The sequence below is a fragment of the Canis lupus genome, chromosome 1, assembly GCF_003254725.2.
Source record: "Canis lupus dingo isolate Sandy chromosome 1, ASM325472v2, whole genome shotgun sequence".
NCBI lineage: Eukaryota > Metazoa > Chordata > Mammalia > Carnivora > Canidae > Canis > Canis lupus.
Genome location: NC_064243.1, coordinates 112,228,966 through 112,253,936, shown reverse-complemented (window position 1 = coordinate 112,253,936; position 24,971 = coordinate 112,228,966). Strand labels below are relative to the sequence as shown.

General features: G+C 54.3%; 2 protein-coding genes across 9 annotated transcripts; one reads left to right on the top strand and one right to left on the bottom strand.

The window, feature by feature from the left end:
* Window positions 1-1,037: 1,037 nt before the first annotated feature.
* DEDD2 (death effector domain containing 2) lies at window positions 1,038-17,369 on the bottom strand. Its single transcript, XM_025424821.3, has 5 exons — window positions 17,230-17,369; window positions 16,259-16,615; window positions 14,603-14,728; window positions 11,203-11,346; window positions 1,038-2,233 (listed from the first exon to the last, which is right to left on the bottom strand). Exons 2-5 carry the CDS (start codon window positions 16,584-16,586, stop codon window positions 1,842-1,844), a joined length of 990 nt encoding a protein of 329 aa, XP_025280606.3. The 5' UTR covers window positions 16,587-16,615; window positions 17,230-17,369; the 3' UTR covers window positions 1,038-1,841.
* On the top strand, window positions 16,903-24,049 carry ZNF526 (zinc finger protein 526). Of its 8 annotated transcripts, none has more exons than XM_025424810.3 (4): window positions 17,408-17,544; window positions 18,842-19,005; window positions 21,209-21,307; window positions 21,396-24,049. In XM_025424810.3, exon 4 carries the CDS (start codon window positions 21,413-21,415, stop codon window positions 23,441-23,443), a length of 2,031 nt encoding a protein of 676 aa, XP_025280595.1. In that variant the 5' UTR covers window positions 17,408-17,544; window positions 18,842-19,005; window positions 21,209-21,307; window positions 21,396-21,412; the 3' UTR covers window positions 23,444-24,049. The 8 variants fall into 8 exon arrangements, with proteins under 8 accessions (XP_025280602.1, XP_025280601.1, XP_025280600.1 ...); XM_049094591.1 differs by having other exon boundaries at window positions 18,842-19,114; XM_049094594.1 differs by having other exon boundaries at window positions 17,422-17,544; window positions 18,847-19,114.
* Window positions 24,050-24,971: the final 922 nt, after the last annotated feature.

Below are 24,971 nucleotides of genomic sequence, written 5' to 3'. Positions count from 1 at the left end.
CCTACTCCCGCCCAGACCCAGGAGAGTCCCCCAGCTGTTGGGAGGAAGGGGCGTGGAAACCTCCCACCTGCCTCCCCAACCTGCGTCCACTAGGGCAGAGAGCTCTGGAGCTCAGCGCTTCTCCATCCCCCAGGCAAGTCACCTCCCTTCTCTGAAGCCCATTTCCTGTCAAAAACGGGGGTAGAATCCCTACTTCACACAGGCTAAGCATCAAATAAATAGATCTTGAGTAGGTGCCCAGGAGACCTCAGCTCCCTCCCGGAGAGGGTGAAGGGCTAGTCTGAAGTCACAGAGCAAATAGACCAGGTCCTGACTCCAGGACAGAACTCAGCCCCCAGACTTGCCACTCTCCCTCTACACCAACACAGGCCAGGCGTCCAGGTTCCCAAGTGTGGGCAGGAGCGCCCACTTCCCCAGGAAAGGCCAACAGTCCCTGCCACCCCCTAACCTGGTTCTCTTCCCCACAGGAAGGAAAACCTTGGTTACTGTGTAAGAAACCTGAGCTCCTAGGCCCTTAAATGAGGGATTGGGAAAGCCAGGAGGCCACAACCTCCTGTAGCCGCAAGGGAGCAGAAAGCCGTACTGCGCCTCGGGAGGAAGAATGCAGGTTCAGATTTAAGAGGTGACCGTCAAAAAAAATAAAAATAAAAAAAAAAATAAGAGGTGACCGTCCAGAAGGCACGAAGAGCCAGCTGAAAAGGGATTCCAGGTAGAGAACTGTTGCTCATGACCAGTTTGGTTTCCAAAGCTCTGGGCTAGAGAGCTGGCTCACCTCTGGGAATAAAATAAAATAGTAGTACTTTCAGGAATAAAACAAGAGCAAATGCGGTTGGGACGGGTTAGGACTCCAAGGCAGTATTCCCTTGGACAGATGAGGAAACTGAGGCCCAGAGAGGAGGGCAGCAGGCCTGTGGTGCCAGCGGCGGATGATGCTCCAGCACCCTACCCTTCCTCCAGCCTGATACCGGGCAAGGAACCCCAGGATCTCATCAGCTCCTTCCCCCAACCCACAAAGAAAGAGTCCTAGGGAGCCTTGATGCCCACCCTAAGCCCCAATCCAGGGCAGTTTTATTGGTGCCATTTGTAAAAGGCCTTTCCCATCAGCCCCAAGCCTTTGCCTTCCCTTTCTGAGAAGGAAGTTGCTGATCCTGGCCCCATGGGTACAACACACTTGGTCTGATACTGCTGCAATGCATGTGTGACACTCCAGGTGCAGGTCCTTGTGCAAGTCTGCATCCAACCATGGGCAGCAGGAAAATGTGGAGAGCCAGGTCTGTGTATGGAAGCTGGGCAGAGCCCTGGCTGGCTGTAGAGATGTGTGGGCAAGGTGAGCAGGCCCCGTGTACACCCGAGCCCCAGTGCCCAGTGTAGCTGAGGTCCAGGATTGGGGGCAGTAAAATCAGAGATCCTGAGAGAGAAGCCCTTGGGCCAAAGACATGTGTGGCGGCCAGGGCAGGAGCCCAGGTGAGATTCCAGAGGGGGCAGTGCGCATGTTTGCGCACAGCCCAGGGGCAGGGACACTGTGTGCAGGGGGCCTTTGGTGAATGTGTAGCTATGCCTCCCTCCCTTTCTGATCTGCATGCCTGAGTCCCTGGCCTCCTGAAGCTGGGGGTACACACCAGAGGGTAGGGTGGGGAGGAGGTTGGGAAGGAAACTCAGGTGGAAGTGGTTTAGGCCTCAGAGCCCACATCCTGTGGGAGAGTCTGTCAAGGAGCCAGGCCATCTGTCCCAGTCCTCAGAGCTGCTGGAGTGACAGTCCTCTAGGGGCAGAGATGGATGTCCTCTGGGGGAGGAAATGGCCCAGAGGCTAGGAGGTGGGTTTAGTCCTCCCCGTTCCAGGATCAGGAGGCCTCAGTCGGGCGCCGTCCCCCCTCCTCCTCCATCAGCAGCAGGCGGCGCCGGCCGGCCTCATAGTCGGCCTCGTCCACACTGACCAGCAGGCGGACAGCCTCCCGGCCCACGGCCTCACGAAGGGCCTCAGTCAGGAACACGCCCCGCAGGGCCTGCAGCAGGGCACCACTCAGGTAGTCGCCCCAGAAGGCGTCCAGATAGGAGAGCTCTGAGAACTTGATGTCGCAAACCACGGAGCCCAGGTCTCGTGAGCGCAGCACTGCGGTGGCCTGCCCAAACACGTCCAGCTGCCGTGCCAGCGCCTGGGGCCGCCGGGATGCCACGCCCTGCTCCAAGGCAGGCCCGTGCTCACAGTACTCTGCTCGCACCCTGAGCCGGATGTCTGCGGAGAAGGAGGGACCGGTCAGGAACGGGCCAACACTTCACACACTGTGCAATGGGACTCGGGGATACAATGGGACTGAGGACAGAAACCCTTTCTCTCACCTTTCCTCCCCCCACAGGCTCCTCCCACTGCCCCATGGGTTGCACTGCACCTACCCACATCCTTCCCCCTTCTGGCACCCACACCCAAGGATGGGTGACACCCTCCCATGGCTTCCCTCCTGTGGCCTGGCCTCCGTTACCTCCTTCCTGACCCCACAACCTCCTCTCCCCTCACGTGCTCCACTCTAGCCTTAGCACTCTGCTGTACCTCCACTCACCAAGCAGGTTCTATCCATCCCTGCCCTCTCCTTTGACTAAGGATGCTCTGTGTGTCCCTGTAGCACTTGCTCCCTCACTTCCTTCAAATGCCACCTTCCCAATGAAGCCTCCCCAACCTCCCCATTGAAAACTTCACCACCAGCACCCTGGCCCCCCACATTCCCAGTCCCTCACACCCTGCTCCATTTCTTCCCAAGGCACTTACCACCTTCTAACCTCCTCTGTGCTCTCCCTTATACTGTCATGCTTATCACCTGTCTCCTCTGGGTGAGCCTCCTGTGAGCCCCCTGAGAGCCCCCTGAAGTTAGGGGCTGTCTGGTTTTGTTTTTGTTTTTAAAGATTTTATCATTCATTCATGAGAGACACAGAGAGGCAGAGACACAGGCAGAGGGAGAAGTAGGCTTCCTGCAAGGAGCCCAATGTGGGACTTGATCCCAGGACTCTGGGATCAGGACCTGAGCCAACGACAAGAGGTTCAACCACTGAGCCACCCAGGTGTCCCCAGGGGACTGTTTTATTCACGTGTGTAGCCCTGTGGCACACAGTGGGTGTTCAATACATATTTGTGAAAGAACCAATGCATGGACCAACGGATTTGCTTTGAGGCAAACGGCCTCACGTCCTCCTGCCCTCAGAGAGACTCCTGTGGGGCCAGCCACATCCTCAGCACCCACCCACCAAGTGAGCACCACCCAGGAGTCTCAAGGCTGGACCTGGCTGGATCTGCTGGCAGCAGGTGCTCTTTACCCTCAGAGGCTGCTGAGATGGTGGGCTGTAAGCCCGGAGCTCCTGGGGGCCACCTGGCCACCAGGAGGGGAGAGTATGAAGCCTACCCAGGGTCAACAACAGAGAGGAAGGAAGAAATGGGGGTTTCTTATGCATCCCCCCGAACACCCAAATTTGCAACTACAATCAATGCCCTTTCTGCTAAGGCCAGTCTGAGGTGAGTTTCTGTTGCTTACAACCCTACCCACATCTGCCCAAATGAGAGGACAGCTCTGCAAAGGGCACAGGCTCCAAGACTTCTTCCTAGACTGCCCCTGTAAATGTGTCCTCAGGCGTATCACACCTCCCTGTGGGATTACTGAACTCCCACTTGTGACACAGGCTACTAAGAGAACCTCCTCTCCAAACAACACCGGCTGTGAGGATCAGCTATGAGCTGGAAATGACAACAGGCACTACCCACATATGAACTTGTTTAATCCATGAACACCCTGTAAGGCAGGCCCTATTATCACCCCAATTTACAGGTGAGCAAATGGAGGCAAAGAGAAGGGAAGTGATTTTTCCAAGGTCACAAGGCCAGGGAGTGGTAGTGCCCCACAGAGGTCATTGAACCTCCTGTGCCCCACAGGGCAGCTTCTGGTCAATGGAAACGATTCTAACCCAGGAGCCTTAAGGCACCAGCTGTGTGACCTGGCACAAGCCACCACCTCTCTGAGCCTAGGTTCTTGCCTGAACCAGGGAATTCCGACTCTGGAAGGCTGCTGAAAGGATTAAAGAGAGAGCAATGGATGGAAAAGAAGTGGCTAGCACTGCAAACAGTGCCCGACGAGTGCTCCAAGAATGGCAACCGCCAACAGTTCCAATGTGCCAATGCTTTACCCCTAGTATTCAGAAGGACCAGCCCTGTAGGGGCAGGGGCCACATGCAACCCATTTGACAGATGAGGAAACTGAAGCTCTGCAAGGGGAAGTACCATGTCCCCATCTCCCTTAGCCTTCCATACACAGTGTCAGCAGCAGAGCACAAGGTAGAAGGCAGGTCCCTGCTGCCCCAGATGACTTCTCAGTAACACCCACTTCCTCCTCCCACCTAAATAAACCCTTTCTCTTTCTACCTCAAGGAGAACCTCATCCTCTCTGCCTGAAGCCCAGGGCAACCTACCTGGCCTTGGCCCCTCGGACTTCCCACAACACTCAGGCCCAGCTCCTTCCATCTTAAGAACCACACAAGAAAAAAAGAAAAAAAAAAAAAAAAAAAGAACCACACAAGACCTCCAAGCCCACAACCTAGACTCCCAGGGGCGTCTGACCATGCCCTCAATTGGTGTGGGCCAGGGAGCAGGGGATTGGGAGGGGCAGCACCTGTCCAAGGCCACACGAAGCAGCTCAGTGGCAGAGGCACAGAGCCAGGTGGCGGAGTCCGACAGACCTTGAGGCGAGTCCCGGCTCTGCCACTCTCTAGCTGTGGGGCCTTGGGCATGTGACCTCACCTCTCTGAGCCTCAGTTTCCCCATCTGAAAAACATAAACAGACAAACAAGAGGTCCCTGCTGCATGGTGCAATCGTGAGGATTCAATAAGGCAACTCACAAAGCACTTGCCCCAGGGCCTAGGACATAGAAGGCACCCAGAAACAGGAACTGTGATTTCGACACCCACCACTCTACCCCATGGCTCCTGCTCAGGCTTGGCTCTCTCTTGCTTGGGCCCCTTAGTTAACTCCTCCCTCAGTCCCCACTGCATTCTCCCATGCTCTGAGACTCCAGGTGCAAGGGCAGCACCCCCAGCACAAGCCTTACTCACTCACACAATGACCTGTCTACCTCCTCTGCCCACAACAGCCCCATTCACCCGCCAAGGCTCAGCTTGCGAGACCACATGTCCTGAGCCTGTGAAACCCTCCTAGATGGCCTTTCTCCTCAGCACAGATGGGTATTCAACCTGTGGCAGAAACTGTTCACCCACAGCCTACCCCCAGCATGGGAAGTGGAAGGACAACAGGACCAGGATGGACTAGTGTATGTCTCAACCATTCTTTCATTTGACAGATGTATTTACAAAGTGCCAGGAACGCTAGCATGGCATGCATGCCTGCCACCAGTGTGCCCAGGAGATACGAAACCCCAGTTAGGGAGCACCTCTCATGGGCCAGGCCCTACCCAACGGTTCTCCAGATCTTCAGCCCCAAATCCCCACCGTACTTTCCTATCTCCATTGACAAATGAGGAAATCCTTCACCACGCCACAGCCCAACCTCGGACCTGGAACACAATAGCATGACGCACATAGAAAGAGCACAAGGAGACTCCAGGAGGGAAAAGAAGACCTGCATTACCTGAGCCTCCCTCTACTCCCCCTAGCCAGGAATCAGAGGCAACAGGTGCAATCTCTCCTTTAGTCCTCACCAAAATGACCAAAAAACAATAGATGATCTCCATATAGCATTTACTGCAGACTAGCACACACACGGCATGTATTGACCCTCTGATTATCCTTGCAACCTTACAGGACAGTGCTGTTACCTCCTTTCAGCAAATGGGGAAACTGAGGCACCCAGGATGAGTCACCTGCCTGAGGCCACACAGACAGGAAATGGCAGAGCTGGAGTTCCAACTGGGGTGCCTGGCTCCAGAGCCCAAGCTCTTAATTACCTCTGTTCTGTTTGCTGCCTCTCACACAACAATACACAGAAACCTGTAATTAAAAGACATCCCAAGAGCCATGAGAGAAAATTAGAGAGAACGAGGTGTAATTTAGATGGTAACAATCAGAGAACCTCTCTAGGAAATGACACTGGAAGTAAAATGCGACGAACAATCAGGTCGAGAGAGAAAGAGAAGGAAAAGCAGCCTTCCCAGAAGACAAACCGGCTCGCAGGAAAGTCTAGAAGCTGAATGTGAACTTGAGGCTTTCACAGGCTGGGGGCCGGTGTGGCTGGAGCACATGGAGAAGGGCGCCACGGGAATGAGCAGAGGTGCGGGTGGAATCATGCGGGGCAAGGTGTCACAGCCTCTGGGAGGGGACCACAGCCCTCCGCACCGCAGTGGCCACTTCCATAAAACCTCACCCCGGCACCTGCTCTCCTGGGGCTGGTTGGGGGATCACACGGCTGGATGCAAGTGAGGAACAGAGGCCAGTGCCTTGCACATAATGAGCCCTCTGAGGGCCACAGGAAGGATACAACCTCACCCCAAAGGACTCCGCCTGTACCCCAGAAGCAGCCTGGCAGTCTGGGACAGAGCCAGGGTGGCAGTCGGGGAAGGACAAAGGCATTCAACCCAGGAAAGATGCAGCAGACACGGAGAGAAGTGAATGATCCAGGCCCAGGTGTGTCAGGAAGGAACAGAGTGGGGAAGAGCATGGGCCAGGGGCTGGCTGAACTGTGTCCTCTGGCCAGAACACCAAGCATGGGCCAACGGTCCCTCTCCACTTGGGCAGCTGGATGGAGAGGCTCACTGGCCCCAAGGCAGAGGCCGTGGCTATACTCTCCTTAGTGAGGAGAGCTGCTCTTGCTCCCACACTCTGGTGGTCCCCAGCACTCTCTGGTCCTCCTGCCCCACACCTCAACCCCCTCTCTACTAGGGCAGAGGGAGATGTGGAGGGAAACTGGCAGGGATTCCCAGTGGGGGACCAGAGAAGGGACAGGCCAAGGGGGAGAATGGCAGCCAGGGTGCTCTGATGGAAAGACCCCTGCCCCTCCACAGCCATTCCAGATGCCCCTCTGGACAACAGAGGCACCCATCCCTTGCTTTAGTCTCTTCCCCAGGATGTGGCCAGCATCATCACATCAGATACGAGCTTCTGCTAAACTAACAGATGGAGGCAATGAGGAGCCACTGCCACCAATGTCAGAAAGATAAGAGCCACTACCTGCTTCCCAATGGAAGGCCACACCACCACCTGGGGAGTGAGCTTGAAAATAAAACCAAACATCACATCAGAATCTGATCAAGTCTCTCTAGACCAACTACCGATTTTCAGGAAACAGACTATAGGGGACTATATCAATCACCTCAACTGTGGGATTCAACTAACAAAATCCAGTCTTGGGCAGCCCCAGTGGTGCAGCGGTTCAGCGCCGCCTGCAGCCCAGGGCGTGATCCTGGAGACCCTGGATCGAGTCCCACATCAGGCTCCCTGCATGGAGCCTGCTTCTCCCTCTGCCTGTGCCTCTGCCTCTCTCTCTCTCTCTCTCTCTCTCTGCATCTCTATGAATAAATAAATAAAATCTTAAAAAAAAAAAAACTTAAAAACAAAACAAAACAAAATCCAGTCTTTAGGAATCACTACAGGACTACTTTCAACAAATACAAAGCTAAAGGGATGGGGAGGGAGAGAGAAGTGACATGACGAAGGAAATATCAGAGATCAGGAGAGACTTAGAGAGCCAGCAGACAGCTCCTGGTTGGCTCACACGGAGCATTTGCCTTTGGCTCAGGTCATGATCCCAGGGTCCTGGGATGGAGTCCCACATCGGGCCCCCTGCTCAGTGGGGAGTCTGCCTCTCCCTCTGCCCCTCCCCCTGTTCCTGCTCTCAAATAAATTAAATTTAAAGAACCAGCACTTCTGAGACAACCAGACGTTGGAGCACTGATTAGACATTTAAACAGTTAAGGAACTTAACTTTCGCATGGTGATTTTTCAAAAATTCTGATCCTTTAGAGGTACACAGTGAAAAATCCACAGATGAAATAAAAAGACACCTGAAAGTGACTCCAAAACCATGGATGGTGCAGCAGGATCACCCACGAGTTGATAATGGTGGAAGCACAGTGAAGACGGGGGAAAGGGGTCATCATGCTGGTGTGTCTGCCTCTGTCCCTTCACCACAGAAAACGGGAAAAAAGTCCATTCTGCCACTCAAATCCTCTGGCTGCTTTCCGTCATTTAAAGCAAAGAAAGCACTGGCCCATGCTGCTGGCCCTGAAGGATGAGCCCCACACCTCCCAGCAATCTCCCCTTTACTCCCTGGGCTCCAGTCTGGCCAGCTTCCTCACCATCCCTTCACCACCACTGGCTCACCCTTACTCAGATCTTGGCACCTGCTGTCCCCAGATCTAGAGCACTCTTCCCCGGTCATCCACACACTCTGTCTCTTCCAAGAGGGCTTCTGAGACCACCCTACTACCCACACATCTAAAGCTGAATTTTCCATCTCTCTCTACCCCCTTGCCCTGCCTTCTCATCTAAGCTGCCATCTGAAGTTTCTGTGTCTTGGTTTTCTCCTCCCATCAAAACACATGCTCCATATGCACAAGCGCCTCCCATCCCTGCTGTGCCTAGTGCGTAATAAGTTCTCTAAGAATACACATGGAATAAGAGAATGAACCAACCCTGCCACTCTGCACAAGGAGTGCTATCTCCCCTACCTCAGGGCTGTCTTGAAAATTCAGGGCCAGGCGAGTAGTATGCCCAGCACAGTGCCCGATGGATAGCCTTGAAAGGGATGTGGAAACTCAGAGGATCTGTGTCCAAACCCGGGGTACTCCAGACACTCTTCTTCCCCTTCGGAAACCCAGAGTTTGGTCTGGTTCTACCCCTCTGGGGAGGGCACCTGACTAGGGGCAATCCCCACAGCGGTCACACACCAGGGGCAAAAATGGCAGATCACGCAGGTCTGAACGAGCCTTCTTCCACCCCTGGTACTGGGCCTCGTTAAAGGTGAGCCATCCCAGCTTTCAGAGGGAAGGAACCACCAGTGCCCTTACTGGGAAGGGCCTCCCTCCAGCCCCACCCTGCCTAGTGAGTCAGCAGTTAGACCTGCTTACAGTCCTCCCAGCAAGACCCAGCCACACCCTGGGTAACAACCTCCCTGCCTCAGCCCTGCCCTCCGGGAAGAGACCTGAGGCCTCTGCAGGCAACAAGACCCCTCCCCAGCCCCAGCTCAGCAGGCTCCCTAGGGAGGCAGTGACTCCCTCTGCTACAGCCAGCCAGCCCAGTGGCTCTGCTCATTGCTGCTGGCCCACCGGGCAGCCACTCCCTCTAGCTGAGGGTTGTTGGAGGACACTGGCTGGCTCTATTGGTCTGTTCCTCCTGGCAGCATTCAGCACAGGTTATCTGCAGCCTCATCCGTGGAGTGGATGTGACACTCAAGAGAGGGAACCAAAGAGGTGTGGGCTGAGTGAAAGAGAGCACGTCTACACCCCTTAGAACCAGCTGGAATTTCTCGAAGGCAAGGTCTAAGCATGAATCTCCACAGCAGAGCCCACCACCCACCTGACCTAACACACCTGCAGGCCCAGGCAGCCCTTCTCCCCAAGAGAACGTCCCTGGGCCATACCTCCCTCGTCTCCTGCATGGGCTGCCCAGCTGCTTCACTCCATTATCTGCTCCCTTTTCGTTTAATTTATGTAATACCTACCTGGCACGGCACATACTCTTTATATGCCTGACACGCTTCTAAACACTTCATAAATCAAAACTCGTGGGCAGCCTGGGTGGCTCGGTGGCTTAGCACTGCCTTCAGCCCAGGGCGTGATCTTGGAGACCCGGAATCGAGTCCCACATCAGGCTCCCTGCATGGAGCCTGCTTCTCCCTCTGCCTATGTCTCTGCTTCTCTCTCTCTCTCTGTGTGTGTCTCATGAATAAATAAATAAAATCTTTAAAAAAAATAAAAAATAGGGCAGCCCCGGTGGCGCAGCGGTTAACGCCCCCTGAAGCCCAGAGCATGATCCTGGAGACCCTGGATCGAGTCCCATGTCGGGCTCTCTGCGTGGAGCCTGCTTCTCCCTCTGCCTGTGTCTCTGCCTCTCTCTCTCTCTGCATCTCTATGAATAAATAAATAAAATCTTAAAAAAAATAAAAATAAATAAAAATAAAAAAATTAAAATAAAAAATAAAATAAATATATCAAAATTCGTTTATTAACTAATTTTCCAGATGGAGTCAGAGTTCCATCAAAAGCAGGTATCAGGGATCCCTGGGTGGCGCAGCGGTTTGGCGCCTGCCTTTGGCCCAGGGCGTGATCCCAGAGACCCGGGATTGAATCCCACATTGGGCTCCCGGTGCATGGAGCCTGCTTCTCCCTCTGCCTGTGTCTCTGCCTCTCTGTCTCTCTGTAACTATCAATAAATAATAAAAATTAAAATTAAAAAAAAAAAAAGCAGGTATCCGATCACCTAGCTCCCCTACTGAAAACCTTAAGTAACACCTGCTGTATGGAATAAAATCCCAACTCCCATCTACTCCCAGGTCTGCCAGGCCCAGTGGCTTGGCTCCTGCCAAGCTCCTCCACCCACTCCCCACCCTCTGTTCATGGCACTATCTAAAGTGAGCTTTAGTTTCACTGATCTGTCACCCTACTAGAAGGTCGCCTCCCCAAGGGCAGGGACCTCACTGCTATTCCTGTCCCAAGCACACTGCACATAACAAGACAACCCACAAACTGGAACATAGCGCATAGCGCGGGCCTCAAGCCAGGCACCGTTGTGGACATATTACCAGGTTAAATCATTTTCTCTCTCAACAACCCTACTCGGAAAGCACCGTATCAGCCTTGTTTTACACAAAGGATTCGGCCACCTGCCCAAGGTCAAACGGACTATTTAAAGGCCAAGGCTAAAAGATGAATCTGGCAGCCTGCCCCAGGATCATTTTCTACCCATATGTTATTCCACCCCTACAGAAGAAATGACTGTAGGGTAAGTGAACCCGGAAAAATTTTTTCTGAAAAAAACAAATGAAACTGAGAGCAAGGGGTCGTCAGTAAAAGCTTCCTGAAGGAGGTAGTACATGTGATCCTTCAACTACGGACAGGACAGACAGGACGTAGAAAGCAAGGGGCTGATGATGAACAGAAGCCACTGCCTACCCACTAGGTGTGCCACTCTCCGGATCAGTGTCTGTCTCTGCCATGCTCTGGCTCAGCACCCGGCCACTGGCACTATACATGCATTCACCAAGGCCCACAGACACCTACCACAGGTCACTTTGCCTTCTGAGACAGGTCTGGCTGGCTCTTGCTGCTGCTGCTGAGGGGTGGTCGGGGCCCCTCTCCGCCGCCGTCTGGCACCACCACTGGGCCGGCCCCGACTCCGCCGCTGCCGCTTGGTCGGTGGGGAGCCTGAGGAGAGAAAGATGGGGCACACTGAGGGCCAGGATAACAGGTAGAGCAGATAGGCAGGTGCCTGCTGAAGAGATTAAGGCTTGTCTCCATGCCAAGAGATCCTGGATGAGCCCCTCCACTTCCTGGGCCTCAGTTGGCCTCGGCCATAAAATGAACAGGGAGTATATCCAACCTAGCATCATCTAGAAGAGCACACCCTACTACCGGGCAGCCCCACTCCCATGTGTGACCCTGAAGAAGCCCCTGCACCACAAGGCCAGGAAGCAAGCATGACAACAAACCACTGGGGCATCTTCCTAACTGTCTAAATGTGAACACAATGTAAATATCCAGCAAGAAGTACATAGGGTAACTCCTAGGGCAGATTGGTTAGTGAAATAAAAGCAGAGTCAAACAACTGTCTACAATTTGCTACATCTGTGTGAAAAAAGAGAGAGAGAAAATAAGCATATATACACATTTGTTATTTTTGCAAGACAAAACACTGTAAAAATAAATTGGAAATGAATGGAATTAGTTACCTATTCACTAGGAGTGGGGGGCAACAGTGGAAACGATCCTTCTGAGAACATCTTTCTCACCCATGTTAGTTCTGACCTTTGAGTCGTGAAACTTATTTTACATACTCAAAATATTAAAGAGACCCCAAAAACCCCCAACCATAAAATTAAACAGAAATAAATGAACCTAGTTGTTTATATAATTGGTAATTCGAACAGAAGAATTATTTCAAGTAACTTAGAAGAACACTCTGACTATAAACTCTCAGTGGGATATACTCCTAGGGCAGGAAGAACCAGGAATAAATGGTATGCTTCATTCAGGAGATACAGTCAGCAGCGGTGCTGGTACTGATGTACTTTCGAAGCTATGCCTGTCGTAAAACAAAGTAAACAAACCTATTATCACAAAGTTATTAATACCTAAAATTTTTAGAGTACCAAAAAAAGTCTTTGTAGTATTAACTTTGAAAACACTAAAATAGGGCAGCCCCAGTGGCGCAGCGGTTTAGTGCCGCCTACAGCCCGGGGTATGATCCTGGAGACCTGGGATCGAGTCCCACGTCGGGCTTCCTGCGTGGAGCCTGCTTCTCCCTCTGCCTGTGTCTCTGCTTCTCTCTCTCTCTCTCTGAATAAATAAAGCTTTAAAAAAAAAAAAAAAGAAAACACTACGATAATTTATTTTTGGAGACAGAAAGAGAAAGCGAACACACATGTATGAGAGCAGGAGAGACAGGGAAAGAGAGAACCCCCAAGCAGGCTCCATGCCCAGCACAGACCCTGACATGGGGCTTGATCCCATAACTCTGAGATTGTGACCTGAGCCAGAATCAAAAGTTGGCCACATTACTGAGCCACCTCGGCGCCCCAAAATAACGAATACAAATTTCTTAAAAGCAATTTCTAGTTCTGTTCACTAAAAAGAGTCTGGAACAGCACACACACTCAGCACCCAGGTCTGGGTCTCTAAATGCCAGTGCCTCTAAAAGAAACAGGCTTCTGGAAATAGCAGATTCCAGGACTGGGGAAGGAAAAGTACAAGTTGAGTCCAGGACATCTCACTGTGCCACAGAGGAGGAAACCCAAAGAATGATGGAGCCACATCAAAAAGACAGTAGGAGCTAGTCAATTTGAACCTCAGGAAGAATGACTAATAGATTCTAACACAGTAAATAAATAACAATACAAGAATACATAGTGCTGCTCCCTCTCCCCCCAAGAAAAGAGAGAGAAATAAAAGAAAGTCCTGAAAGAACGCCAGCTAACAGACACTGAAAAATAAGAAAAGAATAAATCACCGTTTTGGGAACACCAGTGTAATCACTGGTTCGGGCGGAGATCACCAACACATGCTAAAGCCACTGGGGATGGCATTGGGGAACAGAATGTGCCAAAGTGTCACCCCACAGATTGTCTAGCCATTAAAGGGGAAAATGTCGGTTTACCAAGGACAAATATGGCAGACACCACCTTACCCGAGTGATCAGACTTGCCTACTCACAAGAAAACCAGATCTTAAGCAGCCTGAGGTGTTCCAATGTGAAACACATGGCATCAACCAAGGAGCATTCCTGCCAAAACATGTAACCTGAATCTAATCAAGCCTCCTGACCCACTTTTTATTGCACCTTACTTTACTAAACTCTCAACCCTGGAAATTACTCTAACCTCTTCTGGCCACATGTTTACATGATTTTTAAGTTTTTTTTTTTTTTTTTTTTTAAGTTTCAAGTTATAAACTATACACAGCGCCAGGTGGCTACTGCCATACCTGTCTCCTAGTATATGTGTGTGTGTGTTGGGGGGGGTGGGTTCCCACTTCACAGCAGATGCAGGGCACCAGAGGGACCAGCTTCAGTGACACCATGAGGAAATTATCAGACACTTCCAAAAACAATCAGGACATTCTGCAAAACAACTGGCCTGACAGGGTTAGGAACTCAACATCAAAGGAAAAAAAGAAACAAATATGGGATGGGAAAGGAGTTTACGTTCTAGAGTTAAGAGATTAAGGAATATAATAAATGAATGCAAAGAACCTCAACTATCAGTGGATCTTAAGAGTGGAGACAATCTTGGGGAGGTGTGAAAATGAGGATGAAAGAGAATTATTTATTTACTTCCGATAATGGTCTGGAGATAGTCTAGGAGAATCTCCTCATCCTCAGGAAATGCCTCCTGATTTAGGAGTAAAATATCCTGATGGCTACAACTTACTTTCAAAAGAGTTCACCCAAGAACCCCACTGTTACATATATACACACAAAGCCAAAATGTCAAAATGCTAAAATTACTGAATTGAGGCGGAAGATATGAGTACACTCACTGCACTCATCTTTCAACTTCTCTGTATGCTTCAAATTGTGTTTGAATAATTTAGGAATAGAGGAAGAGGAGACTGCCCACATGAACTGGCAGGGAAACTCAAAGAAACCCATTAAAGGTACTTGACATAAAAAAAAAAAAAAAAAAGGTACTTGACATAAATAAATCTCAGAAACACGTCCAGCAAAGTCAGCCATATGAACACCCACCATGTGATGTCATTCAGATGCACCATAAAACCACAACAAACAATTCCATACGTTGCTTCTGGACACATGCTTTTGTAGAATAAACACCACGCAAAAAGCAATGTGGAGACGTAATGACCCCCTCGGGCCCCTTCCTTGATGGGTCGGGATGGAGCGGGTTCACCAGGATTCAGGAGGAAGAAAGGGACGCTGCCATCACACCCAGCTCTCAAGGCTCACCTGTCTCCCACTGACCCTGCTGAACCTCTGAGGTACCACTGGACTGGCGACGGCGACGACGGCTACCTTCAGTCCTTTTAGAAGAAGAGCCAGAGGAGGTGCCATAGTTGTAGCGTTCTGGAGACACTTCAGAGAGAGAAAAACGGAAAGAAATATTCACAGCCTCCAACCCCTCCCCGACCCAGGCTCCCATTCCCACCTGGAGATGGACTCCTGCCCCACTAGGTGCCTGAGTTCCCCAGAAGTCAGAGCCCAGACAGCCGCTCCCTCTCAAATGCTTCCTGCCCAGTGGTTGCTACATGCCTACAATGAGAGATGAGACCCGTGACCTTCTGGGGCTATCCAACCCATGTTTATAGCAGCTTCCAATTGTCAGGGCTGGATTCTGTAAGTCGAGTCATGGCCAGGATCCCTGCAATGTGGCCCCCCACCGCCAATTGCCCCCAATGCTCCCTGAAGCCCCAAGAAGTAAGCAGGCTCCCCAAATTCCCTCTTCCGTAGCCCGACCTCCGCATATATTTTTCTAAATGCACTGTTGGCTCTCCTCTAGTGATGCCCTTCTCCTGGTTATCCAGTTCCCGTGGACTTTCTATGGGCAGGGGAAGTTTGCAATCCCCCTCCGCAACTAGCCACTGCACCTGATAACCCAGCCAAGGGCTCAACAGTTCAGGGCCTCTGCACACACAGGACTTCTATCCCTTAAACCCTTGGGTTCCTCACCTTCTCAGAACTGCTCCTCCAGGAGTACTTCCCTCACAGGATTAAGAGCATCAACTCAGAGCCAAGCCAGCCAGGTTTAAATCCTGACTCCCACACTTTCTACCTGTGTCATCTTCAAGCCCCTGTATAAAGTGGTTTCTTACCTCCCCCTCTGCTCTTCGTTTGTCAGTCCCCTTTGCTCCTGCCACACTGGTCTCTGATGATACCAAACTCAGTACTGACTCAGGGCTTGAAAGCCTGTCTTTCACTCTGCCTGGCATTTTCTCCTCTGAGATCTACGCACACCAGGAGTAGAGCCTCCATTCCATCACTTTCTCAGAAAGGTTTGGACTGGTTATCCAATCTGAGGGGAGCTCCCTTCACTAGAAGGCACTCTCTACTCTCTGCATTCCCGTAACTCTACTTTAGTCTTTCCATAACCCTATCTAAAAATAAACCATCTGCCTTGATGGCTGCTTCCCTCCACTAACCATAAGCTTCATGGAATAAACACTTTGTCAGTCCCAACACCCTGTACCTCCTGTACTCAGCACATAGGATTCAGTTCTTACATGGGTACAAGCTGCTTAACTTCTCTTAACCCGGTTCTTTTCCCTGTAAGGTGGAGACACTAACAGGGCTCCCCACCCCCACAGGATTACTGGGAGGATATAAGGCGACAGTTCACATGAAGGGCTTACCGCTGTTCCCAGCATGAAACAAGCCCTCCATAAAGTGGCCACAAACGTCACAGATGTGACCAAATTCCACAAGCTCGTGTCTCCCAAAGCCATGTCTCCTCCCTGTCCTGTTCCTCATTGATACTCTCGACGAAGGGGAGGAGCGAGTGGGGAAGCAGGCTGATATGGTGCTGTCCCTATCAGGCCACCATGGAGGCCCAGCCAGGGCAAGGCCCCAGGCCTACCGGAAGTCTGTCGCCCTCCCATTCAACCATACCTGGCCGGCGCCTCTTGCGCGCCAGGTGCGGCAGCAGGTCGTGGCGCGCCAGGACGCGCAGGAGTTGCCCCAGCAGGCGAAGGTTGCTCTCGTCGCACTGTCCGCGGCGCTCCAGCTCCAGCAGCAGCTCCAGGCCGCTTCGGGCGCGGGCCAGACCGCCGGCCGCGCCGGGGGCCTCGTCGAGCAGGAAGGCCAGAAGCTCCAGCTCGCACTCGGTCAGCTGCCCGCCCACCACCTCGAACATACGGTGAAGCGACAGCATCCCGTAGTAGTCCAGGCATTCATCCTCCTCCCAGCTCGGGGCCGGGGTCAACCCGGACAGCGCCATATCAGGGGGAGGGTGGGTGGCACCAGGGCCTAGAACCCACACAGCGCGGAGGGGACAGTGGTCAGCGACGCGAGGACCCGGGCCCTACTCCCGCCAGCGCGTCTCCCCAGCCCCGTGCTGCCGGGCAGGGCCACCTTCGCACCCCAGCCTTCCCGGCCGTCCGCCTCCCCCCAGAAAAGAATGGTATCGCCCGAGGTCCCCTAGTAACAGGTCGAGACGCTAGACCCCGCTCGTCCTCCCACCAGTAGGGCCCGCCCGGCCCGCACACCCCTCCCCAGGTGGTATGTCCCGAACCAGCCTCCGGATCCGACCGAGTGATCCGGTCCGAACAAGTGTGGGGGCCCATCCCGGGGCACCCTGCCAACCGCCCTTTGACTCTGGGCAGCACTGTCCGGACGTGCCCCTTGGCTCCGTCCTGTGGTATTGTCCGATCAGCGCCGCGGCTCCACCCAAATGGTACCGTCCGAAAGTGACCCTCTGCCCCCCACAATGGAGCCGACCAAAGCAGCCCTTCACCCCACACAGGTGGTGCTGCCCGAACCCGACCCCCTCGCTCTGTTAGGGCGGTACCGCTCTCTCCCCAACACCCAGGTGGCTCCGTCTACCCGCCACCAGTCGCCCTCAGGCCTCTCTGGATCCTCACCAGATTCCGGCGTCTGACGACTCCTGGGCGACGGCCGCAGCCACTTGTTTTGGATCTTTCTGGCACCTTCTCTATTATTACGCCTGCGTCACCTCGCCCCTCCTCCTTCCCCCAACTCACGCAGGTGCGACCGCCACGCCCCTTGGGCGCATGCGCAGAGTGAAGCTTCCAAGCCCCACCCCCTCCGGGCCCGCCCCCAACCGTAGCGTCGGGGCCCCGCCAGTGCTGCGCCTGCGCAAGACGAGAGCGATTCCGCGTCTTGAGTTGGAACTGGTACTTGGTTGCAGGGTTGCTTCTGTCCGCCGGTGACTTAAGGTTGGGTCCCTGTTGCCCCACGTCAAGCCCTGTTGGAACTACCCAACTCAGGGACTACAGCCCCATCCTAAGCACGACCTAGACGCCCACATAACCGCTCCTTCCAGCTGCCTGTATGCAAGGAACCCCAATCGCCACCTTCCGGGCTTCTCATAGCCCCCAGGCCCCTTATGATCCGGACTTGAATGCTCCTCCATCAGACTGGCCCTTACCCCTAATGGCAACCAGGAACCTACGTCACAGCTGTGCCCATCTCATGACCCCAACTGGAATCTCTCTTCGAAGCCCCCATCACTAAGTTCCTACACCTCCCCCCCCCCCCCATCGAGGCTAGGAAGCTTTCCCATCTCACGTTAGAGACCAATACCTCCTTCCTGATTGCAATAGGCCCCTCCATCCCGACTGCTCACTTCCTGATGGCATCCAACACGGTCCCTTACTACAGTCAGACACCCTTTCCCTGTCTCAAACGCCCCCTCAACGACTCTTTCCAATCTCTGCCCTCAAAGATCAAGGGGCCTCCCAATGCCCCCTCTCTAACCTGCACTCTGGCGAGGGTAGATCCCTATTAAGACAACTGGAGTCTAGGCTGCAAGTCTGAGCATCTCCCCTGAGGTGGGGCCTTAGGCGTGGTGGCCACGGCCCACCCCCCCACACACACTTAGGTGACTCAAGGTCGAGACTCGCACTGTGCCTTGAAACAAGTCCTCTCCTCTGAGTGGTTCCCACCCCTGAAATTATCTCCCTTTGGAAAGCAGGGGACTTGGGTCCTGCTTGGCACTGGCTCAGCACTGTCGGCTTGGGCTGCAGCAGGGCCCTCAGAAGAGTCCTTTTCTCTAATGGCAACTGTCACCTATTAAAACCTAGTCCTGGGCCGGACACACAGTAGGCGTCCGATAAGTGAATATCCTTAAGTCAACTGAAGAGGGGGTGGGAAAGGAAAGCAATTTTGCAAACTGGTAAGGACTATGTCCGTGTTAGATGGGCTCTAATGAGCATCTACGGTGTATCAGGCCCTGTGCTGAGCGCTTTTACGTGTTTGATTTCAATCAACAACCTTTAATTTAAGGTGGATGTGATTCAGGTCCGTTTTACGCAAATGTAGAAGTGAGGCCCTGAGAGAAGTACCCCAGGTGTGTCTGGCTCCAAAGCTATGCTCTCAGCATAGCATCTGCTCGGCCTCTTCCTCTATGAAATAACACTTCTGTCCAGGTCTCCCGCCACCCGATTCACTCCATAGGCCCTGGCTCTCCAACGATGCCCACTTCTCACCGCTTAACTTTCTGATTTTTGGCAGAGCAGCCCAGGAGAACTGCGCAGGCGCTCACCTGCCCCCTCCCCAAGCTCCGCCCACGGGGCTCAGTTGTGTGCGTGGAGCAACTCGCGGCGCCCCGCCTGAGCGTCAACACGCAGGCGCGAGGGCGCGTGCCCTCCGCTGCCGGCTCTGATTGGCTGCCGCGGGTAAGGGCACCGCCCAATGGGAGGTGTGGATAGTGAGGGGTCCCGCACGCCAGGAGCAGAGAGGGTCTGTGTCAAGAGCGGCGGGGGCTGCAGGAGGCGAGAGAGACGGGTGAGGGCGCCGCGGGGCGGGCGGGGAAGAGAGCGCTGGGCGTACGGAGAGGGCGGAGGGAGAACGAAGGGGACACCGGGGGACGGAGAGCCGTGGGGCCTGCGTTAGGGCGGGAGCGGCGCGGAGTGGAAGGAGAGCGCTCCTTCCTCTGTGCCCTAGAGCATTGATTCCGCTCGTGCGGCGTGCAGGACCCTTCCTTGAGCCCGCCGCCCCCACCCCTGCCCCTTGCAGGGCGCTCTCGTGCCGCGGACTTGATTAAGTCTGATCGGTGAAAGGGGACGTATAGCGGAAAAGTTCGAACTTCCAGGCCCCTGGTGGGTTCTTTCCCGGAAGGACTTACTGACCCACCGTGTGAAAAGCCCCTATCCCCTCCGCACCAGTAGCACACAATCCCAAAATTGGGAAAGGAGGAAGGCAGACGAAAAGTCCCAAATTTTAGATTGCTCAGGCCACTTCTGAAGGGACATTGACAGGGTGCCTACTTTGTGTAAGCCTTCCACCAGGCCTTGGGCCTTACCCCATGGGAGTTCTGATGGAGTGTGGCTGTAAACAAGGAAAAAGCTGAACTCTGGGGCTCCAGGTCGACTCATTCCTTTATCGAATGGCTGTTGTGTGCAGGGCCGTAGTAACTGAGGTATTAGTGAGGGAGTTGGAATAAGTAGTTAAGAAAGAGTAACTCCTGGGCTTTTAGTGAATCATTTATTCAGGGACCATTTATTGGGCATCGAGTGAAAACAGGGTCACATGCTGGGCTGTGTTATTGTGGGAATTCACGGTCCAATGGGAAAGTTGGCCTGTTGTGAGAAGTGGAAGGGGCACAGGGAAAGTTAAACACTCATGGCCTCGCTTCCTGGAGGGAGCATTATTCATTCACAGAATATCTACTGAGTACCTGTTGCGGGCTAATCATTATTCTTGGTGCTGGAAATACATCAATGAGGAAGAGACCCAACTTTCCTGCTCTCTGGTAGCTTAATATGAGCAACTTTGCCTGCCTGGCTGTAATCTGAGCTCCACCTGCCCTTTGGAACTAACAGATGAGTTAAAGAAGAGATAGAGACAGTGGAGGTTGGATTCAGAAAATTAGCTGTGAGGGGTCAGTCATTTGCTAAAGGGTCTCTGAGCCCCTGCTGTGTGAAGAAGCCTTGGTTGGGTTGAGCCCACACATAAAGAAGGGGAGGTGGGGGCACGAACAGGGAAGTTAAAAATCCCTCTCCCAGGTCCATGGTTCTGTTGGTGACATCAACCCCTACAATAAATTAGACCTGCCTTGCCTGCATGGTCAGTCTGGAGAGGAGCACAGACTTGCATCCTGGGCTCATGATATCTGCTACGATAGAGGTGGCACAGGTTGCCATAGGAACCCCAAGGAAGAAGGAGTGGACATCACCCTGCGGATGCAGAGATGTTGTCAAAAAAGGCCTCACAAAGGAAGTGCTAGGTAGGGGTTTGCTAGACCAGGAAAGGAGAGAATCTTCTTGGCAGAGGGAATAGCCACAGCAAAGATTTCGGGTTCAGGAGTAATACTCTGGTGAACTACAAGTCATGGTTGTATTTGACGTTTCTCAGGTACCAGGGCCTTCATGGTCAGTAGTACTTTTACCTCATTTCACAGGTGGCAGAACAGTGTCAGAGAGAGGAAGTAAGTGGTGGAGCTCAGGTTCAAGCCAAGGGCATTCTGGTCCAAAGCCTGTGCTCTTGAGTGCTTGGCCGCATCTGTGTGTGTACATACGCTAGGAGGAGAGGTGGTGCCCAGTGAGGGAACTGCACAGGCAAAGGTTGAGGGGCATAAAGAGACAGGTATTCTTTTTTTTTTTTTTTTTTTTAAGATTTTATTTGTTTATTGGAGAGTGAGAGTGAAAAAGGAAGCAGAGTGGGGAGGGCAGAGAGGGGGAGAAGCAGACTCACTGCTGAGCAGGGAGCCTGATGTGGGGCTTTATCCCAGGATCCCAGGATCATGACTGGAGCCAAAGGCAGACGCTTAACCAACTGAGGCACCCAGGCACCCCGAGACATGTGTCCTTAGAAAGGGGCAGCTGGCCCTCTGGGTAAGGAGGGAGGGTAGCATCAGAGGGGGCTGCCCCTGTCTTACAGATGCCCGGCAGCATGGTGCACGTGTCAGCCTCAGAATCCCACGTTCATTGAAGACTGAGGCACCAAAACTGGATCCAGGCTTGCTGATTGTAGAGGCTGGTGAGTAAGGGGATGGGCAGAGAAGCTCCTAAGCCACCTCCCCCTCCTGGGGCCCTGACGTTTCATCAGCTCCCCCTTCTTTTTCCAGGCACTGCCTTTCCCACCATGGCAGAGGTAGCGGCTGAGGTGGCTGAGCTTCCAACACAGATGTCACCAGGGGCAGTAGAGATGGCAATACCAATGTTAGGGGAGATGACAGAGATGTCAACAGAGGTGACAGAGATGACCCCTGGGGAGGCCCTGGCCTCATCCCTTTTCTTTCAGCATCACCAGTTCATGTGCTCTGAGTGTGGCAGCCTTTACAATACACTGGAGGAAGTCCTGTCACACCAGGAGCAGCATGTGCCCAATGTCACCGAGGACGAGGCTCTGGCCACCCAGGATCCAGGCTTGGAGCCAGAACTCCTGGCAGGGTCTGACGATGGGCCCTTCCAGTGTGGGGAGTGCAGCCAGCTCATCCTGTCCCCCAGTGAGCTCCTGGCCCACCAGGACGCCCACCTCCGGGAGTCTGCAAGCCAGATCCAGTACCAGTGTGGGGACTGCCAGGAGCTCTTCCCCTCGCCTGAGCTATGGGTGGCTCATCGCAAGGCCCAGCACCTTTCTGCTGCAGCAGCTGAGCCACCCGGGCCACCCCCGCTGCCCCCACCAACGCCACCACCTCCACCTCCTGCTCCCCCTGAAGTGAAGATGGAGCCCTATGAGTGTCCTGAGTGCTCGACTCTCTGTGCCACTCCTGAGGAGTTCTTGGAGCATCAGGGCACCCACTTTGACTCCCTAGAGAAAGAGGAGCAGAATGGTCTGGAGGAGGAGGAGGAAGAGGAAGAGGAGGAAGACGATGAGGAAGAGACAGAGGAGGAAGAGGAGGCGGTGGCGGAGGTTGGCGATGATGCCACAGGAGGCGACAGGGCCACAGCTGGTCCAGCCCAGGGCTGTGGGGATTGTCCCCAGCACCGGACTTCAGCAGAGGCCCGCCGGCGGCACCGACGGGCATCCCGGGGCCCCACATCGACAGCCCACCCCTTCCACTGCAACCAGTGCCAGCGCAGCTTTAGCTCGGCAAACCGGCTGCTGGCACACGGGCGGGCCCATGTCGGCGGCACACACGAATGTACCACGTGCTCCAAGGTGTTCAAGAAGGCGGCCTCCCTGGAGCAGCACCTGCGGCTGCACCGCGGGGAAGCCCGCTACCTGTGTGTGGACTGTGGCCGCGGCTTCGGCACGGAGCTCACATTGGTGGCTCACCGGCGGGCACACACTGCCAACCCCTTGCACCGCTGCCGTTGTGGCAAGACATTCAGCAACATGACCAAGTTTCTCTACCACCGACGCACACATGCGGGCAAGAGCGGGGCGCCCCCTGTGGCGGCCTCCTCTTCCTCCTCCTCAGCTTCCCCGGCACCCACCATGCCCGCACCTCCCCCGCCACCCCCTGCACCCCCCGCCCAGCTGCCCTGCCCACAGTGCCCCAAGTCATTTGCCTCGGCTTCCCGGCTCTCCCGGCACCGGCGCGCGGTCCACGGACCCCCCGAGCGGCGGCACCGCTGCGGCGTCTGCGGCAAGGGCTTCAAGAAGCTGGTCCATGTGCGCAACCACCTGCGGACGCACACGGGCGAGAGGCCCTTCCAGTGCCACTCGTGTGGCAAGACCTTTGCTTCCCTGGCCAACCTCAGCCGCCACCAGCTGACACATACGGGTGTACGGCCCTACCAGTGCTTGGACTGCGGCAAGCGCTTCACACAGAGCTCCAACCTGCAGCAGCATCGGAGGCTGCACCTGCGGCCCGTGGCCTTTGCACGCGCCCCCCGCCTCCCCATCACTGGCCTGTACAACAAGAGCCCCTACTACTGCGGGACATGCGGCCGCTGGTTCCATGCCCTGGCCGGCCTGCGACTGCACCAGCGGGTCCATGCCCGAGCCAGGGCCGTGACCCTGCCGCCGCCCCGATCGCCACCCCCAGCCCCGCCCCCACCCCCTGAGCCTCAGCAGACCATCATGTGCACCGAGCTTGGGGAGACCATCGCCATCATCGAGACGTCCCAGCCACTGGCACTTGAGGACACGCTGCAGCTGTGCCAGGCTGCGCTGGGGGCCAGTGAGGCGAGCGGGCTGTTGCAGTTGGACACGGCCTTTGTGTGACGTGGCCAAAGAGCGGCAATAAGAGAGTTTGGTTGCAGCAGCAATTGTGGGCGCCTCTGGGGAGAAAGGGGACCACCCCCCGGGTGCCAGCATCCACCCTGGCCTCTTACCCGCTGACTCCTCACAACAGTCCTCCCCAGGTCTCCCTCGCCACTTTTCTCTGCCTGACGGGATACCGAAACTCTGAGGTCTGATGCGATCTGTTCCAGGTCATCCCCACTGCGTTATAAAAGAGGGTCTGCCAAGGTTCTTTGTTCTGTATCCATCACCCTGGTGCCCAGCAATGTCAGGTGACCTTTCCTGAGCCCTGAGCATGTGCCAGGTCTGTGCGGGGCACTGTCTCATACCTCCTCGGGTTCTCACTTGTCCCTTAAGCCCTCACCTTCCCCGGACTTTGGGCACCCAGGACTTGGCTCTGCCTTGACCTCTGTGGACTTCCCTAAGCTCACTTTTGACAATGTGGAGGGAAATCTGTAGGTACCTAGGGACTCTGCAGCAGGCCAGGTGGTGCCGGAGCCCCAGGAATGACTCAGAGCCAGGCTGTACCCCAGGAGGTGCACAGTGGGGTAGGAGGAACACACAAGTACAGATCGCCTTGCTCTCTGAGTGCGTCTCATTGATTTGTTCAGCCTGGGAGTCCTGCGGCCTCCTTCCCTCACACATGCTGGGTGACGCTGGGGGCCAGGAAGGAGGCAGCTCTGCCCTGCCCCTGGGCAGCAGGCAGATACCAGCCCCAGGATCCTCAGGGCTGCGATGGGGATGTACAGGGACAGTGGGATCCCAGAGCAGGGAGCAAACCCCCACCACCAGTACCACTCTAGGAGGGGTAGTCCTTGAGGAACAATTAGAAATCTGCTAACAGGAAGAGGACATAGCAGGCAGACAGCACTGCAAAGAGGGTGAGTTCTTGGTATACTTGGAAAGGGTCCAGTTATTCACAGCTACAATAACAGCAAATGCGACTGCCTAGCCGTGGCAGGCACCGTGGCTAGCACCGTGCACAGATTATGATGCAGCAGGCCTGCGAGGTGATCTCAGTATTAGCCCCATTGTGTGGATGAGAAGACAGGGACAGAGACTCGCCCAAGGTCTCACATTAGGCAGCAGTGTCGCTGAGATTTGAATCCAGGGCGGGGGTGGGGTTGGTGCCTTCAGTCCGTGTCTGCCACAGTACTGCCGAGTGAGTGACTGGAGACTGAGACGGGCACGGCAGCACTCAGAGGAGGCTCTGTTCCAACTGGAGGGAAAGTGAAAAAGTGAGCTGGTGTCACACAGCAGCTGAGGTTTGATCGTACTTCGAAAGATCAAAGGTCTGAGGAACAGGAAGGACTTCCCAACTTTTTCAAAGGTTACCTGGGTTGGCAGTCCTTCCTCTGTAAACAGAAGTAGAGGGTTTATGGCAGGTCCCTGGAACAAGTTCCCGCCAGGCCTCTACAGACAGAGGTGTTCAGGCAGGGGAGGCCATGGCTGAAAGGCATCTGTGAGGGAGGCAGGTCTGGACCTGGGAAGGCCAGACTGAGAAGTGGGG

What these genes read in the sequence shown, in the direction of transcription:
- DEDD2 (XM_025424821.3), bottom strand. Translation starts at nt 16,586, where the DNA reads ATGGCGCTGTCCGGGTTGACCCCGGCCCCGAGCTGGGAGGAGGATGAA. An exon ending in GCAGGGTCAGTGGGAGACAG is followed by an intron (nt 11,347 to 14,602) that starts GTGAGCCTTGAG and finishes TTCTCTCCTCAG; the next exon opens with GCTCCCCACCGACCAAGCGG. An exon ending in AGAAGGCAAAGTGACCTGTG is followed by an intron (nt 2,234 to 11,202) that starts GTAGGTGTCTGT and finishes CCTTCTCCGCAG; the next exon opens with ACATCCGGCTCAGGGTGCGA.
- ZNF526 (XM_025424817.3), top strand. Translation starts at nt 21,413, where the DNA reads ATGGCAGAGGTAGCGGCTGAGGTGGCTGAGCTTCCAACACAGATGTCA.